Source organism: Etheostoma cragini, chromosome 1, assembly GCF_013103735.1.
Source record: "Etheostoma cragini isolate CJK2018 chromosome 1, CSU_Ecrag_1.0, whole genome shotgun sequence".
NCBI lineage: Eukaryota > Metazoa > Chordata > Actinopteri > Perciformes > Percidae > Etheostoma > Etheostoma cragini.
Window position 1 is genome coordinate 22,462,414 of NC_048407.1, and position 16,957 is coordinate 22,479,370.

At 36.9% G+C, this 16,957-nt stretch overlaps 1 protein-coding gene across 1 annotated transcript in view; it reads right to left on the reverse strand.

Moving 5' to 3' along the window:
* Positions 1 to 16,957, reverse strand: part of LOC117948226 (CUB and sushi domain-containing protein 1-like) — a 306,260-nt gene that overhangs the window by 36,211 nt on the left and 253,092 nt on the right. The window contains exons 45-55 of the mRNA XM_034877777.1: positions 13,426 to 13,571; positions 12,753 to 12,833; positions 10,486 to 10,599; positions 9,019 to 9,135; positions 8,562 to 8,633; positions 7,241 to 7,387; positions 5,320 to 5,508; positions 5,032 to 5,217; positions 4,290 to 4,487; positions 2,216 to 2,389; positions 25 to 198 (exon numbers count right to left, since the gene is read on the reverse strand). Coding sequence (XP_034733668.1) covers positions 25 to 198; positions 2,216 to 2,389; positions 4,290 to 4,487; positions 5,032 to 5,217; positions 5,320 to 5,508; positions 7,241 to 7,387; positions 8,562 to 8,633; positions 9,019 to 9,135; positions 10,486 to 10,599; positions 12,753 to 12,833; positions 13,426 to 13,571 — 1,598 coding nt within the window. The remainder of the gene's footprint in view (positions 1 to 24; positions 199 to 2,215; positions 2,390 to 4,289; positions 4,488 to 5,031; positions 5,218 to 5,319; positions 5,509 to 7,240; positions 7,388 to 8,561; positions 8,634 to 9,018; positions 9,136 to 10,485; positions 10,600 to 12,752; positions 12,834 to 13,425; positions 13,572 to 16,957) is intronic.

The following is a 16,957-nucleotide window of genomic DNA, read 5'->3' on the forward strand; positions in this document are numbered from 1 at the left end:
CTTTTGGTATCATAAAGAACTTACGGACGCAAACAGGTGTTGTTCCAGACCACCGATGGTCTTGCTGACAGATCCTGACTGATGTGCCAATTAGGCGATATCCTAACATGCACTGGTACACCACTGTGTCCCGGTAACTAGAGCCATCTCCACTAATGTGCCCATTGACTATCGGATCTGGAGAGTCACAGTGACCAGCTACGGGAGACAAAAAGATAGAAATTAATGCAGTATAAAGAAAAACAACTTAAAGTAACTTTCCTTAACTTTGTCTCTAAAGTCATCAGTGCTGGTTCAATAGTTACGACCTTAAAGCACCTACTCTGGCTCAATATTCCAACAGTTAGACGGCCAAACAATGTATTGGAGCTGTCTAATTTCTGAAGGGTTTCTCTGTGTTCTCAATGTGGCCTTGCTTTCATGATTTCTTAAAACTGGAGCACATAAATTGAAGGACACATCTTGAGAGCTTATGTGTGGAGAATCATTGAATTGTATCCAATTCCACTTCAACTGTTAAGAGACCAATCATCACCTTTCACTGTCAACCCTCGTTTCATGTTTCTGTGCCTCATGAAGTCAATGACTAAGGGTCAGTACTTGTTGATGTATTTGGCATTTAATACATTTTTCTCAAATTTTTTACACATTATACACTTTCTCGAAGCAGGATTAATGCTGTGAGAACATTGATTATTCTGTAAAACTCATTGGAGATTACTGTTGATGCAATGCAGATATTTCTACCACTTTTCCAAACACCATCTCCTCAAAATCATTATCACCAGATGTCTGATTTTATAAAACCACTAGAATATAAAAGTGTTTTTATCAAAAGTACCCAAACTGTTTAAAGCAGTAAACATATTTTGAAATTGTGATTAATTGTGTAATCAATATTTCTGCCTTCCTAAATACAAAGAGGAATGTGTAAAAATGCATGTTACACACAGCAAATCATGGCATTTCCAAATTGTGAAGAACATATGTTTTGTTACCATTAAAAATATTACATTTCTTCTAATAATTGTGAGAAAAAAAAAAACAACTTCATTACAGGGTTGTGGAACTCATGACAATAATTGGCATTAGAGAAAAAAACATGTCGGCATGAGACTAATTCAAAAGTACGAAACCTTAAGGGAAGGGACTTCACAAAGCTTAATTACAATCACACTATTGGTAACTTTAGGTTAAATAAATTCAGAACATTTTATCACTTGTAGAAAAACCTCATTCTGATGCACTTTTTCAATTCCAAACTTAACCCAGTGCACATACAGCCCGTGTTGACGAAGTCAGCTAAGATTACTGGCATTTAGACACATAAAATCCACATTTGTAGCAGTGATTATTAAATTGTGATTAAGCAACTTCAAATTTAAGCTCTACTTACATAAATTTTAAGGTATGTCTTGCCTACTCTTGTTAGCATTAGAATCTCAGAAAAACAATGTGAAGGTACATGGAACATGCCTTGATTCAACTCCAAGGCTGAATCCCTGTAGAGTAGAGTGTGTATGTAAAATCAGGATTAATCATCTCCGGCCAGTGCTTACTGAAGGTAACTCAAACCCTTAATGTATTAAGTAATAAATGTCTCAGTAGTAGATCATTTGAGTTACTGAGGCATGTTCATAGTTTATCTTACTTTTTGCTGGTGTAATTTCCATGGACCTTACCTATACAAATGAAGCAATCTCATGTACTAATAAAGGTTGTGTGTAAAATATATATGTTCATACATTCCATTAGATAGTAAGTCCTTACAAAAAGTCCATGTCACAAATATTATGCATAGCTTAGCCCTCTCTACACAAATTATAGATATAGTGATACAGCTGCTTAAGGCAAACTTATGGACAGACTCTCATCAAATTGTAAGCCTTTTTATTTTGTACATATTGGCCTTTAAATTGGTCCTGTGTATGATTGAAAATACAGGAAGTCTTACTTTTGATACCAAGCACTCATCAGATTACATTTTATATAGAAATTTACACTTACAAAAAAGGATACAAGAGATCATTAATCAAAGGCCTGTATAAGTTCTACTGTAAATGTTCCCCCATCTTCTTTTTTTTATTTTTTTTTTACAAATCACATCATTCAACCTGCTGGATTATTGATCAGATTGTTAACTTTGATGTACTTGGGTCAGACTTTGACACAATGTACATTACATGTACATCCTATCACATATTATGGACCTTACCTAGACACCTTGTCTCTGTACCACTCCACAGCCCGTTAGCACCGCACTCTCTGACATGTGACCCCACCAGTGTGTAACCATGGTTACACACAAAGATTGCAGTCGCTCCAAATGTGGTCAACGTCCCCAGTTTGGTCCCAAAGGGTGGAGAAGGAAGCTCTCCACATGAGATGACTGAATAATAAAAGAAATATGATTACTTCATGTTGTTACATAAAAACACTGAAAATGAGGTCTTACATACAAATAACATTATGGGGCAACTGGTACTGTTATAGATTTTGTATATTAAATCTACATAAGAAGTATGTGATGTTGCCAAGGCTTCGTAATGTAACTGTGTTACTGTATGTAAGATGACACTATAAGTCATCCTGAATTCAAACACTGTAAAGTTAGTTGTCCAATGCAATAACTGACTAATAAGATTTAGGTCAGAAAATTTGAGATTGTTTTTTTCTTCTTAAGCTCCATAGAGACACTGTTTTCAAACCACTGGCCAACTTAAAGAATAGACACTTTTGTTACATTGCCAAATCCCTCAAGCTGCTGCAGTCCTAGGTAGGTCAACTCAAGTACTGGATCATGAAATAATAAAGAAATAAAATGAAAATTTAGCAAAATAAAGTTTGAAACCACTGGTCTAGGTAAGAGAGATTACATTTTTTTTTTACTTTTCCAGTGTAACCATTTCACTTGAACCGCATCTCCTATATTATGCAAGCCCATTGGAACATTTTAAAAATCGTTCCAAATTAAAAATCCATTCTTCCACTATGGCCCATATATCACACATTTAGGAAGCAAAGGTTGATTCTGTTTAAAATAGTTTTCACAATCCCAAGACAATGTGCAGTGGTAAAGATACACCTGGTAACTCATTTAGGGCTTATTTGGGGCCAACGTAGGAAAACAATAATAATTACAGAGCCGGAGGAGGGGGGTAATATTTTGAGATATAAGTCAGAACTTTACGAGATAAAAAACTCTGGTATTCTCTGAGATTGAAGTGCTAGTTCGGCAAATCCGCTGGTTTCACCCGGTGTCTCTAGCCCAAACACCGGCCGCATGCGTCATCTATTTTTAAGGCTGGCTCTACATTTTTATTTTAAAGGGGGTAAAAGTGTTGTATGTGATAAACCATGATTGCCACTGCCTCTAATGTACCCATCTATAACAATGCCTTCTTTCACATCCCACACTGTGCCCAAATGTGCCACAGGTGCACCAAGGAAGCTAAGCCACGGCATTTCTAAAAGTTAATATGGCACACTCCCAATAAACTGGGCACCGCTGGTAATAGAGTTACCATACCATAACACCTAAAAATGGGTGGAAAAAATCCTGGTTGTCCCCTGTATTCCTGACCCAGTGTCCTTAATACGACTCAATGGACAGATAAGGATATTGCTAGACTAGAATGTGTGTTACAGCAGGACAGAATAGGACAGATAATCACTGCAGGCATAATAATTCACAGGAAGGAGCGTCAACTAGGGTGTGATAAGGTTGATTCAACCTTGCAAAGTGAAGCAACGTGCTTCCTTAACAAAAATACACTTTTTCTCTGAATTTTTTTCTTGTAAATTTGTGACTTTAATTTAAATAAACAACTTTTCTTTTTCTCTGAATATTACCCCTCCCCCCAGCAGTGTGTGTGTCTGTGTGTGTGTGTTTGTGCGTGTGTTTGTGGGAGTGTATGAGGTTTATTTTTATCCCTTGGTTGATATGGTTTGTCTTTTCCATCCGCGAAAGTCGTTGATTTTAAAACCAACATCGCAAAAGAAGTTAATAATGATCTGTGCGGTGTAGAGTACAAAGGACAGTGAAGCATTCCATATATGTGTATCAACACAGTTTAAAAGGAATGCTTTATAATAAAATCCTTGGTAGACTCATAAATAAAGTTATATGTCATCCAGAGTGCAGAGGGAACAAAAATAAAACATAATATCATAGTAGAGTTTTATTATCTTGTTCCAAGGGGAAGAGGTCAGATTATTTGAGAGTAGCGGTTGGGATTTCTTTTTCGCTGGTTAGTCACGATGGTGTTCATGTTATTATTAATACTTACTTTTGCATGTAGCGAGGTCATCCGTCCCCTCCCAGGTTCCGTTGGCAAGGCAGCGAAGCGTCCGATGCCCCATGCCTAAATAGTACCCTGTTGAGCATTCCAGCATCACCATAGAACCAAACTCTCCCAACCTACCAGAGAGCAGGCGGAAGGTCATATGATCTGACAAGGTGCCCTCAATGCTGGGGCAATGGATGGCTGAAAAACATAAAACATAATCACGTTACAATTAAATTAAACATTTATTTGAGGTTTTCAAGCTTCTTTTGGGTCCTGAACCATAAGCTGTTTGCTGGCGTATTGTTTTAGTTTACATACACGCCAACACTAAATAGCACCTCAACCTCTATAATCTATACATTATACATAATAAATGATACAAATCTACAATCTTATACTGTATATATGTGATGGCACCAGAATTTATTTATTCATTTTCAAACTGAAAAGTTAATTTTTAGTCTTGACCTTGGGAAAAGTAGTTTGATAAAAGAAAATAGTAACTCAAGATCCACTTTGTAGCTTTTTCCAGTGAGCCAACTGCCAGTCATGGTGTTCCCTTGTTGCCATGTCATGAAAACAGCATGACGACCATGAAAACTGAGCAAACTCCACTCCGTCCACTAAGGAAAACTGCAAGGTGTGGTGAAAAGCTCAGGAAATAGCTAGTAAGTGGACCTTAATTGTTTAAGAAAACTCATACTTTTGACTGCCCCTGGATCATAGTTAAATTAATACTTACGTAGGCATCTGGGGGCGGAGGCAGCGTTACTCCAGCGGCCATCCTCCAAACAAACAGCAGTCATTTGAGCACCAGGATCAAGGTGGAAACCATAGTTACAGTGGTAGGTGACCTGGCTACCAACGGTGTACTGGTTAGCATGGAAGCTGCCATTGCCCGGCGACTGAGGGATTCCACATGAGAGAGCTGCCACACCACAAAGAGAAAGTGTCCAAGGGGAATCCTTCTCAAACGGCACCGTTTTCATGCTTGTCAACTTTTTTAAAGAGCGTCAATGTGAAATTTTACCTTGACAAAAAGGTGGTGGTGTATCCCACTGGAAAAGCCCATTGGGGTGGAGCCTGCAAGTGGCATTGCTTGAGCCTATCATACGGTACCCACGGTTACAATAGAACTGAAGTCTGCTACCTGGACGGAGTTTGGTTTGGTTGACCACGCCACCATTTACTGGAGGATCGTTGATGCTGCAGTAGGCAGCTTGAGAAACATAGATACAAAGAAAGACAATTTAATAAAAAGGTATTTCTCAGTGTTATCACTTCACATAAAACTCTACCAATTACCAGTTTAATTGAGGGGTTAGCTCCATGGGTTGTCTAGAAACAATATGGCACCAATTCATCTAATACCAGGCATTTTTGATGAAAGACATACAAAATACCATCTACATCCCTTCTGACAATGCAGCTAACAGTTCAATGATTGACTGTGAACACGTTACTAACACAAACAGAATACTTGAAAACTGGTAGCAAATAAAGTAATTACTCTAAAACCTTTCTGAGTAATGCAATGTTTGTTTCTTCCTGGAGCTGAGTGTAAAAGCATAACTGCTGGAGCATGGAACACAAACTAAGCATTCAGCCGAACACCCCACGTTGAGTCACCTTTCCTGTCCGATGTGGTCATTTCTCCACCTCTCTTCTCTTCTCCCTTATGGCTTCACATAGGTGGAATGACTTTGCAACTCCAGTCGGGACAATAGAATCACTGTAATTTTCTTTTTCATCCATAATCTTTCATTCCAAGAAGTATCTTATGTCTACCTCTTCCCTATGAGACATATGGCCTCTCTTTTGCTCACTCTATTGGCTCTAAAAATCTAATATCTGTACTATCCGCCCCACTAATTTTATATCTTATTCCATTTTTCTCTAACATGATGTGGTAGCAGGAATATTCAGTCAGGGGATGAAGGTGCAGTCCTTCCGTTCATCACTACTGAATGTGGATAATTCTAATGAAGGTACATGAACTGGCTTGTTGAGGCAGTTTTATCTGAATGCTATGTAAGTCTCAACTATAAATTGCTGTTCTCTGTATAGCTACCGTTGTCAGGGCAATACAACACCATGGGGAAAAGACAACACTATTACTTCAAGCCATTGTGCTGATAAAACCCACAGGCTAAAATATATCACATATTTCTTTCAGTCTAGAGAGCCAGGAGACCAACTCACTACTTTCAAGTCCAAACAGGATCAGTGTCACTGTAAATTGTATTCTCTATGACTGAAATTGGTGCTCATCTTTAACAAACTCTCCACAAGTTAAAAACCATGATGAAGGGGACAGCTCATAAACCTCTCAACCAGAATCTAACAAAGCACATGCTCAGAACACCACAGTGTTGGCAAGAACCTGCACTCAATCTGAAACAAATTGTCAAATTAACAAAGTGGATTCTTGATTAGCCTGATGCATTAATACGAATGCTTCCAATTAGGAGTGTCTTCTAATGATCATGGCTTAGGTACAGTACCTAAAGTACATCCTGGATGCATCAATTCATTTCATGATAAGAAAGGCCTTGAGGTTAGATATTCGTGCTATCAGAGCCAAATCAGCTAACATTGGTCAAAGCTTTTTCAACATATACGGATGGGTACAATGTATTTTCAATTGTATGCAAAAGCGGGATAAAGCAGAGGAGACTACATTTTGACATGGTAGGACACTAATTTTCTTAAAAGAAAAATCTGTAGCTTTCCTCCCTGACATAAAAGTAATGCACATGACTTAAACTGAAAACATATGTTGATAGACACAGACTGACAAGTAAACAGACATCTTGAAGCTTTTTAATTGATAGAGAAAGGACTTGTGTTTGATTTTGCTAACATTGTTCTCTGATGATAACATATGCAACTGATTATAAACAGTGTGATAAACAAAATGATTCATACAAAATGAAAGATATTATAAGTACCTGAGTATCGTATCTTAAATCCTCTCTTGTTGGTTGCATGGTCAGTGGACCATCGTAGGTAGAGCTGGTTGGTTTTAGATGTGAAGTTTAGCTGAGATGAGTGGTTACCACTGAGAGCAACAAGCAAAGGGCTCTGCCCTGAAGATCCTAGAGAAACAAATGAATGATATTTCAGAATTTTTGTGTTTACAGTATACAGTGCATTTGTATTTTCTTATTTATACACACGCATGTACAATATATTGTTTCGTTTAGAGGTCTGTGTGTGTGTGTGTTGGGGGAAATTACTGTTTTCATGTCTGTATCAGTAAATTCACAAATTCTAATAATCTTACAATCTCCAATGATGAATATTGACCTAACCTAAGCTGGAGATGAACAATATGCTGCAGCCAGAGTTATATTTTTGCTGCAACATGCAGCCCACGAAGGTGACAGCATCATTAAGTTGCTAAATACATCCATGTTACTCATGGAACATGATTCTGATTGAAGCATATTGTTTAGCATCTCAAGTTTAAGACCACAACTCTGCACCTTTGCTAATGTCTGTTTGAACCAGGCAGTGGATGGACCCCATGGAGTAAGTTCAGACACAACTCTAGTCACAGCCGCCTACGCCAAAATGACGCCATTGATGTCTGCAAAATCAAAAGCAACTACAGTCTGTTCAGCACCAGGCAAGATAAATAAAAAGAGACAGAGCTAAGCGGGATACACATACTATTAGTAAATACTGTATGCTCATCCCTGCTTGTGGATTCAAATACAAAAGTCATATTTCAAAAGCTAGTTAGATATTGTTTAAGTTGGGATGGCTTTTTTATGTTTTCTGTTTTACAAACTAAGATGTGGGTACTAGCAAATATCCAAACAAAACACTTGTTAGTTGTCACTGGTTTTATAAAGTTATATAAAATTCTTGATATGTAATGTCAATAAAAGAGAAGAAAGTTACATTCCACACACACACACAAAATCTGATCTGAACACTTTCAAATATACTGTAGAACCTAGTTGGGACTCCTACCTCGTTGGGAAAAATTCATAACACCACAAATGAGAATTACGTGTTGCATCATGTTTGCTTTGCTGTTGTTAATATATGAATTTCCTGTGCGGCGTCCTTGAGTGCCAAGAAAGGCGCTTTTACATAAAATGTATCATTATTATTATTTTGTTAAACTACTTTTCAACAAACATAAATTTAATCTGCATGTGTGTATGTGTGTGTGTGTGTGTGTGTGTGTGTGTGTGTGTGTGTGTGTGTGTGTGTGTGTGTGTGTGTGTGTGTCTAGAAGTAGGAAAAACATTTGTGTACCATCAAAAATCTCCAGTTCATCAAATTGTTTTTCGCTGTGGAACATCTCTACATAAATATTGATGGTGTAACCTGGGAAACAAGACACAATTATTAACATATTATCGAAAAAGCTGCAATTTGTAATATAAAGTGTACCACACACACACACACACACACACACACACACACACACACACACACACACAATTGCACCTTGTACATATCTATGCTTGAAGCAGAAGCACATATGATCAATTGGCCTCTATTTTACAGTACCGACACTTCCATACATTGTACATAATGTCTATGTTACATACAGTCTCTCCTCTCACAAAGTATAACATGCACACACACACACACGCAAATAAAAAGTACACACGCATGAATGTTTCACACTCTCACACATTACCCTCACGCTACATGTACAAACAGCAGTATAGACACATACTGGTCGCATTCCCTCAACACACTGTACCTGGAACCATATGAAGCAGCCAGGAGCACGTCTGGCTGTTTGGGTAGTTGCTAGGAAACCCAGGGCTTAGTATCACTCCTGATGACGAAGACCGCTCTTCATTGGCTGGGCATTGGGCTGGAGGGGCAACAGACAAAAGCCAGTCAGATTATTCAAAACAGTGAAAACATTTCAGAGTTTTCTTTTGTACATTTCCAGCTTCTAACAACTCTCTTTTCCAATTTATGTCCTTTCTGTCCATCTCTCCATTCATGTTTACCTACTGACACATGCCAAAAGAGCCTACCATTGGAAAGGTGCATTTTATACAACTTCCTTTCACGCGTAGGGGTCATGTTGGGTCTAAGACTGAAAGTGTGGATTCTTAAGACCACATGCCACTTGCCCGATGAATAAGCCTATTCATCAGCCTTGAGCAATCTTTCTGTGTGATGACTGTTTAGGAAACAGGATTTCAAAAATGGAGCTGAATTCTGACTCTTGTGTGGGGGAGCACTTTGGCGGCATGTCCTCGTATTAGAGTGCTGGATTCTTTTGCTCCTGCTACATAATGGAAAGGACACTCTGTTCATAGTAAAGGATGAGCATCTGTTCAACACACACACAAAAAACTCACTAAAAAGAGCAATATTTCCACTGGACATACAGTACCAGGAGCTGCCACAAGCACTTCCCAGTGTGGATAAGTTATTGCCTCTAACCGAAACTGTGCTTCTTTTCTGAAGTCTCTTGAGTCCTATAATCAAACGTCAGGTGCAAGCCTAAATAACTGCTTTACATATTTTTATTAAATATATTTGATTAAACATATCAACAACTTTTTAATGATGTAATTTGAATGACATAGTGGAATAGATTTGTCAGTGCAAATGGGATGAAATTGTCCTGTAATTGCATTGCTGATAAAGATTGATTTTTTTTTATATAATATTGTTTTAACCATTTAACTTATGTTATTTATAGGTCAAAACATGATTTGTCGGTTAACGGTTGAACATTAAGATCTCTATTCTGAATGGATTTCTGCTATTTAATTTTTTTCATAAAACAAGCCTCTTTAAAGTGTTTGATTCTTGGCATAACATTTTATAGTTTTGAAGTTTTAATGTTTGTAGAGATGTTGTTAATGTTTTTATGAATACAAAGAAACTGAGCTGTATATCACACTGAATTTAAAATAAATGTTTTTGACAAATCAGTTGTAAGCATTTTAAACAAAGTGCACTGTTTGTCCAATCGTAACAAAGCTTCCAGGATATGTTTTATAACAACGTTGGAACACATGTGTGAAATTACAGTATTGATTCAAGTCATTATTGAGAAAAAAGGTTTGAATCCGCAAATAGCCGGTTGCGGCTATATTTCATTATTTTTTATAATTATTATCAGCATTACCATATCCTTGTTAAATAGACATATACACACACGGTATATTCTGTTTATGGTTCCGGAGTTGGACTGCATTACCTTGACATGTTGGGGCCGGGGCTTCAAAAAGCAAATGGGAGTTTAGTTTACACATCAGCTCTGCCTTTCCGACCAGTGTGTATCCAGGTAAACAGCGGTACTTCACAACATCACCTAATGCAAGAAAACAATAAACAATTGTAAAAATATCTTTTAAGGTGTTTATTTTGTAAGTAGAGCCTCAAAATAGTTAATACCTACGTATATCCTTGCTCCATTTTGACAGGCTTAATATTTGTTTTGTTTTTTACCTTTAAAAGAAACCTTTGCAGTGGTTAAATTACAGGGTCATGAAATACTTTATTAGCCTTCGTATTGATGTGTAAAAAAAATTGTAATTAGATATAATGTTGACGGTCTTGATTTATAATGATGACAACAAATAATTGCCACTTGCTGCACTACACCACGGCAGCATCAGTCCTGCACCTGTTCATAACTAGAAGGAAGGCGTGTTCTGTGATGGCGTAAAGACCAAAGGGAGCTAGCTTTTGATAATCATACATAGAAATCTCACAAGCCGTCATAACATTTGAGTGACTGTACTGTGAATGTTACATTCCCCAAACGTGGCATCTTAAAAAGTGTCAGGGAGATGTAATGCTTGCTTCAAACTTTACCCAGGAGGTAGAGTGTGTGCAAGCTCACAGCATGGGGCATGGACTTTTAAATTGTAGAACAGAATAAACAATAGAATTCAGTGTTTTTTTGAGAGTGTTCTCAGATTGTATAATTGGCTATTAGACTGACCGACAACAAAGCTCAGGATGTCTCTGAGGTACTCCACTCCATCAGGTTCACAGTACATAGACATTTTCTGACGGCTTGTGAGATTTCTGTGTATGATTATCAAAAGCAAGCTCCCTTTGGTCTTTACACCGTCACAGAACATGACTTCACTCTAGCTAGGAAAATGTGCCGGCCTGGTGCTGCTGTGGTTTAGTGCAGCAAGTGGCAATTATTTGACGTCATCTTTATAAATCACGACTGTCAGCATCATCTAATGACAATGTTTTTTTATATCAATATGAGGGTTAATTAAATTTTACATGACCCCGGAATTTAACCACTGTAAAAGTGTCTTTAAAAGACAAACACAAATCCCCAAATTCAACCAATCATTCAAAAATCCACTAACTTTTCTGAATTCATAAAAAGTTGACATTTCAAAATGCAAAGAAATGATTGTATATTTTGCCAGCAGCGACTAGCTCTGCATAACGCTGGCACGGTAAATTGATTTTGCTGTGGTTGTATGAAATGTCTGCTTTTTTCAAAATTACAGCTCCTGTTGATCTAAAAGGTCATCAAACCTAAGAGTAAGATGTTATGAGCAAAGCACATAACACAGAGCTGAGGGAAAATGAAAAACTTGACAAGCGATTATTTCTCCTAAAATTGATGGTTTTCAAACTCTTGGGAGACGTACAGTATATGGTGTTTCATTTCTCTACAGTACATTAGGTAGAGAGAGGCAGGTTCATGATGTGTTTAGCCAAGCTTAACACAATTCACACAATGTATAGAAAACAAGACTTTGTGGTTAGATAAGCAGTTAGTTCAAGCAATAGCTCAATTTAATGACCACCAACAGGCGGTAATCATAACAAAGTTGCTTTGCAAAGTTGTGGATAAAATCAAGGTGGTATTCAAATGAATTGGAGACTAGCTAACACGGCACAAAACGTACTGAAAATACCATTAAGACCATTTTAAAGGTTCCAGAAGGCTTATATTTTTTATGATGAAGCCAGCTATTTGCCCGTTTATGCTAAGTGTCTCCAAACACCTCAAATGAGAGATGCAACTGACATAGATCTTAAATGAAGAACTTGTTTTGCATTACACAATTGTTTTTGTGAATTTATTGCTACTCCGCTTTTGTTTGTGTCACAGACACTCATACACATGTACACACAGTAGTACAATAAATGGATTTTACTTAGAGCAAGTGGCTCAGCTTCAGTGATAAAGCAAAATATAATTAACACTGACAGACTAACGTTAGCCTGCTATATTTAGATTATGCATGTACAAAGTAATGTGGCCCATTAGTGGAGTAATTTACAATCAGCAGCATAATGACCCCCTAAAAGCCTGATCAGATAGTTTTTCAGTCCTGTCAGGTACAAGTCATTTTGATAGTAAACGTACCAATATAGATACGGTTGAAAACACATTTTAATTTTAAAGAATATACAAAACGCTTGTCAACCAATGTTTTACTGTATCAAAAGGGTCCTGTTATTATTATTAAGGATTATTACCTATCCGGAAGTCTTCGTCTTCAAAGATCATGAATGCATTCTCCACAACAGGGGGAGCAGGGCATTTCTTCAGACGGTAGGCTGGAAAAAGGTAAAAACATTTGTAAAATTGTTCCTCATTCTGTTGCTGCAAAGGAGCTTATTGACATCAATAAAAACCAGCAGTGAGGTTACTTTTACCTCAGAATGTCCCAACTGTCATTTACTGCAATTGGTGGCCACTGTTCACTAAACCTGAACTAGGGCTTTGCATACAGTGTAGTGGCACTAGAATTGGGTACTGCAAAGCATTACCCACACTCATACATACTAAGACTACATCCATATGCAATTTTTGATTGAGGAAATTAGATTGGTATTTGCAAATGTAGATGTCATGTCAAAATATTTAAACAAAAAACACCTTTGTGCATTATCATATAATAATATATAGTAATATTTCCTTTATTTGCAAAGTACATTTACAGATACAAGGAATGTATCCTCTGCATTTAGTAATCCGTACTCCAGTGCCCAGGAACCAACTCTAGTTGTAATTCCAGTCCCTACATTAAGGGCAATGACAGGAGTTACATAGCATCTAATTGAAAATAACAATATATTGGTGCATTTATACTACAGGTAAATGTATTTGCTGTATGTGAATGTTTTGTGTGAGAGTTTGTATCTGTACCATGGAAGTTGAGAATGAAGAACCCTCCAGTTGAAAAGTCAGAATGAAAACGGATCAGGACCTTTGGGCTGGTACTGTAGGCCGACTCTAATGCCGTGTTGCCACTGAAGACTCCCAGCTGAGGACTAGACGTATCTGGGCCGTCCCTAAATAGAGAGAGAGAAGAAAGTCAACTGACAATAACTAGAAGCAGCATACTTTTTACACTATTGCCGCAGAGGGATGGAGTGAGAGAAACCAAGATTCACTTAATAGTTGGAAGAAAGATAACTATGGGGATTAGATGTAGGGGAAAATTGATTCATGTATGAATTGTGATTTTCTAGTGACGATTTTTAAACTTAAGGTTTTTTACCATTGATTCACCTAAATAGTTTCTGTTTATGCAGTACTGCCAACAGCAACTACATCAAATCGGTTTACAGCAAAACAGGTGGAAAGCAGAAAATATGTTATGTACTTCTTTACAAATAAAATAAATGTCGGACTGGCTGGCTGTCTGAGGTTGGCAGTGCATTCTTTTTTAGAAAAGGATTAGTTTTTAGAAATGTCTCTTGATATATTGTTTCTAAAGGCATATAATTCAACATTGTTTTTGTTAAGAAAAGGAAAAGAAAATCTCAATACTCAATCACAATACTTCTAGAATTGCAATACAAATAAAAAATTGGCCCATGTATCGTCCTAGACCTAATGTGTATGATATAGAGTTAACTATTTCTCTGATTTACTTTCACTCCATAACTCATTGATCTTTACATGTCAAACAAAGCCCTAACACTAACAAGATTCAAAGATGTATTTGTTGCCTACTCATATTTTCAATATGCGCAAGTGAAATCAGGGACTGACTATAGGATGTGTTGAAATGCTTAAGTACTATAATATCAATAAAAAAATACGTACAACATAAGGAATATAAAAAATATAAAAAGACAGCATTGCAATTACTTATATTTAAAAAATATATTTGATTGGATTTGTTTTCACCCTGACTGGATCTAATTATGGGAAGGAAGAGAAACCAAAAGCAGCCTTTGTTAATAATATAATAAATCTAATACTTCCACATACAGTACTGTTCATTGAAAGGGCAGCAAAGTTATTTTCGTTTTTTCTTTGCTTTGCTTTTTTTTTACACATTGCAAACAAGTTGATTAAAATAAGCCCATGGATTAAAGGCTTAACTTTACTCATTAAATATTGAATGTTGCTGAAAGGTTCCATTTTCTAAGGTTCCTAAATGCCCAGTTTTAGGTTTTTAATGAACATGCCAATGGATTAAACAAGGTTTTTAAAAATGTAATTCAAGAAGAGTGCCTGGGATCTCTTGGCTCCTCAATAATTCAAGGCCTTCTGAAGGTGTTGGAGATCATTTGAAGTATCAAAATGTGTTATTTGGGTCATTTAAATCAAAACTCAGTTAGACTTTTGTGGCTCTATTTTTACTTCGTGAAAAATATACAGACCCAATTTTTTTTTATAATGCAATTAAATTTAATAAAACGTTTTTGGGGGGTTGTATTTTTTTTTAAAACATGTTTCCTGAATGTTTGAAAATTCTTACAGCGCAGAGAAAACCTAAAGCTCACAGAATTTGTTAGTGACCTTCTCCTCAGTGAAGTAAGAATGCAGTACCAGGAAAGCCATTTAATGAAGTAAATACTCTCAAACCATAAGATGTTAGCTTGCGAGCATAACACCTGCTGGTGTAATCTCAACACCTGCTGAAACAACATGGTCAGAATGAGAAAATCGTGGTTCTTCAACACATTTTAAGTAAACCTCTGGAAAATCAGATTTAAAAAAAGCTTGATTCAATAAGACTTATCTACTCTGTCAATCGGCTACAAGGGGAATGACACAATCCAACCAAATCCCTTGTTTCCCTTTCCAGTAAAAGCAGTGCGGTCTTTGCCACAACACTCTCAAAGTCCTACGATGGAGAGAACAGTGTATCCACTACAAGAACCTCTTTGAAAATGAACTGATGTCTTTATAATGGAGACAAGAAGTTACAATGGGAAAGATTTCGAAGAGACAGTACAATTATATAATAACAATACCGTGATATGAGAATAGATATGTATGGTACTTTGTGTAAGATAATATTGTGATGTATTCTAAAATGAAAGGCTGCATTATAGCTGAGTGCTGTCATCTTCTGAGCTTCTTATGATGATACAGAATTTTCTCTTCATCTTTATTTATCTTTTCTACACGTATTTGTTTTCTCAGAGATGCAGCAATAAATAACCAAATATTGTATAAAATAACCAATAGTACACAAAACAGCTTTTTAAAAAAGTATGTTGGATTTTGTCAAATTACCAGACTCTAGAGTCAGTTTAGAGCATCATAAACTACTGTGTTGCTCTGGTGTTTGATCCATATCCCACTGTTATAAATGGTTCACTAATATTAAGCAACAAGCCAAACTGCAACTGGTGGCAGAACACAGAAACGGTTTGGCTTCAGTCGCTGACATCTGGATGTAGCCGTCGTCCCATAAAACACAAGGGTATACAAGGCACAAACCAGAAGACGCACATCATTGAGATATAGAATATACAGCACATTGTGATGCACAAGACAAAAGACATTCATCACAAGTTTGATTCATGAGCCACCAAAGCACAGGGAGACTGATGGAGGAGGAAACCATCATTAAGACTGACAGCAGCGGTAGAATGAATGATCAGAGAAATGAAAGTGTAGGCTCCTCAGATCGTTAAAAACTACCTCATTGACTTGTTTGAATGTGAGGTGATTGTAAGATAGTTGTTACAGATGGAATTGCTCAGCCTGAACTAAAGCAATGCTCTATGAACACAATGCTCTGTATGTCATCTTTAGCTCACTGCTCAGCATTCGTCCACATAAAATACCTTTTTTAAGTACAGTGACTGTTACAGTGAAAATCAAAACAATTTGAATAAATAATGCTGTAGGCTTGCTTTGGTCCGCTTATTCAAATCCAGTGTGACATATTTGAGTATCAAACTCTTAATTAAAGTTAAATTAACCATTAAAAGTTCTATATTTAATAGAAATGGTCCCATTCAATTTCCTGTGAACCAAGCACGTCACACAGTGCATATTGTATTAACATTCTTTTTCCAAATTAATTCAGAAATCCAAACAATCAGATTCCCAAAGCACGAGAAAAACAGTTGTCGAGATCTAAAGCTCTCATGAGAATACAAAAATGATGTCAGTTATCTTGTTTTACAATTCACCACAGATGCACACATAGGTATTCCAAATACACATGCTATATTTAAAAAAAGTTTCATAAGGTCTGTATTTATAATCTCAATACAATTAAAGCCAGTAAAAACCCATTCCACATGAAAAGCACACTTGTTTCTGTCTTGGAAAGACAAAATGACCCAAGGACTCAACAAAAAACTTTGCCTCACACCACAAAGATATTAGATGGAATGGAAAATCTGTTGAAGCGCAGATGAGCAGTGAGCACATCTCTGTCAAGAAGAAAGGTGGCCATAGTCACTGATGCAAAAACTGATCT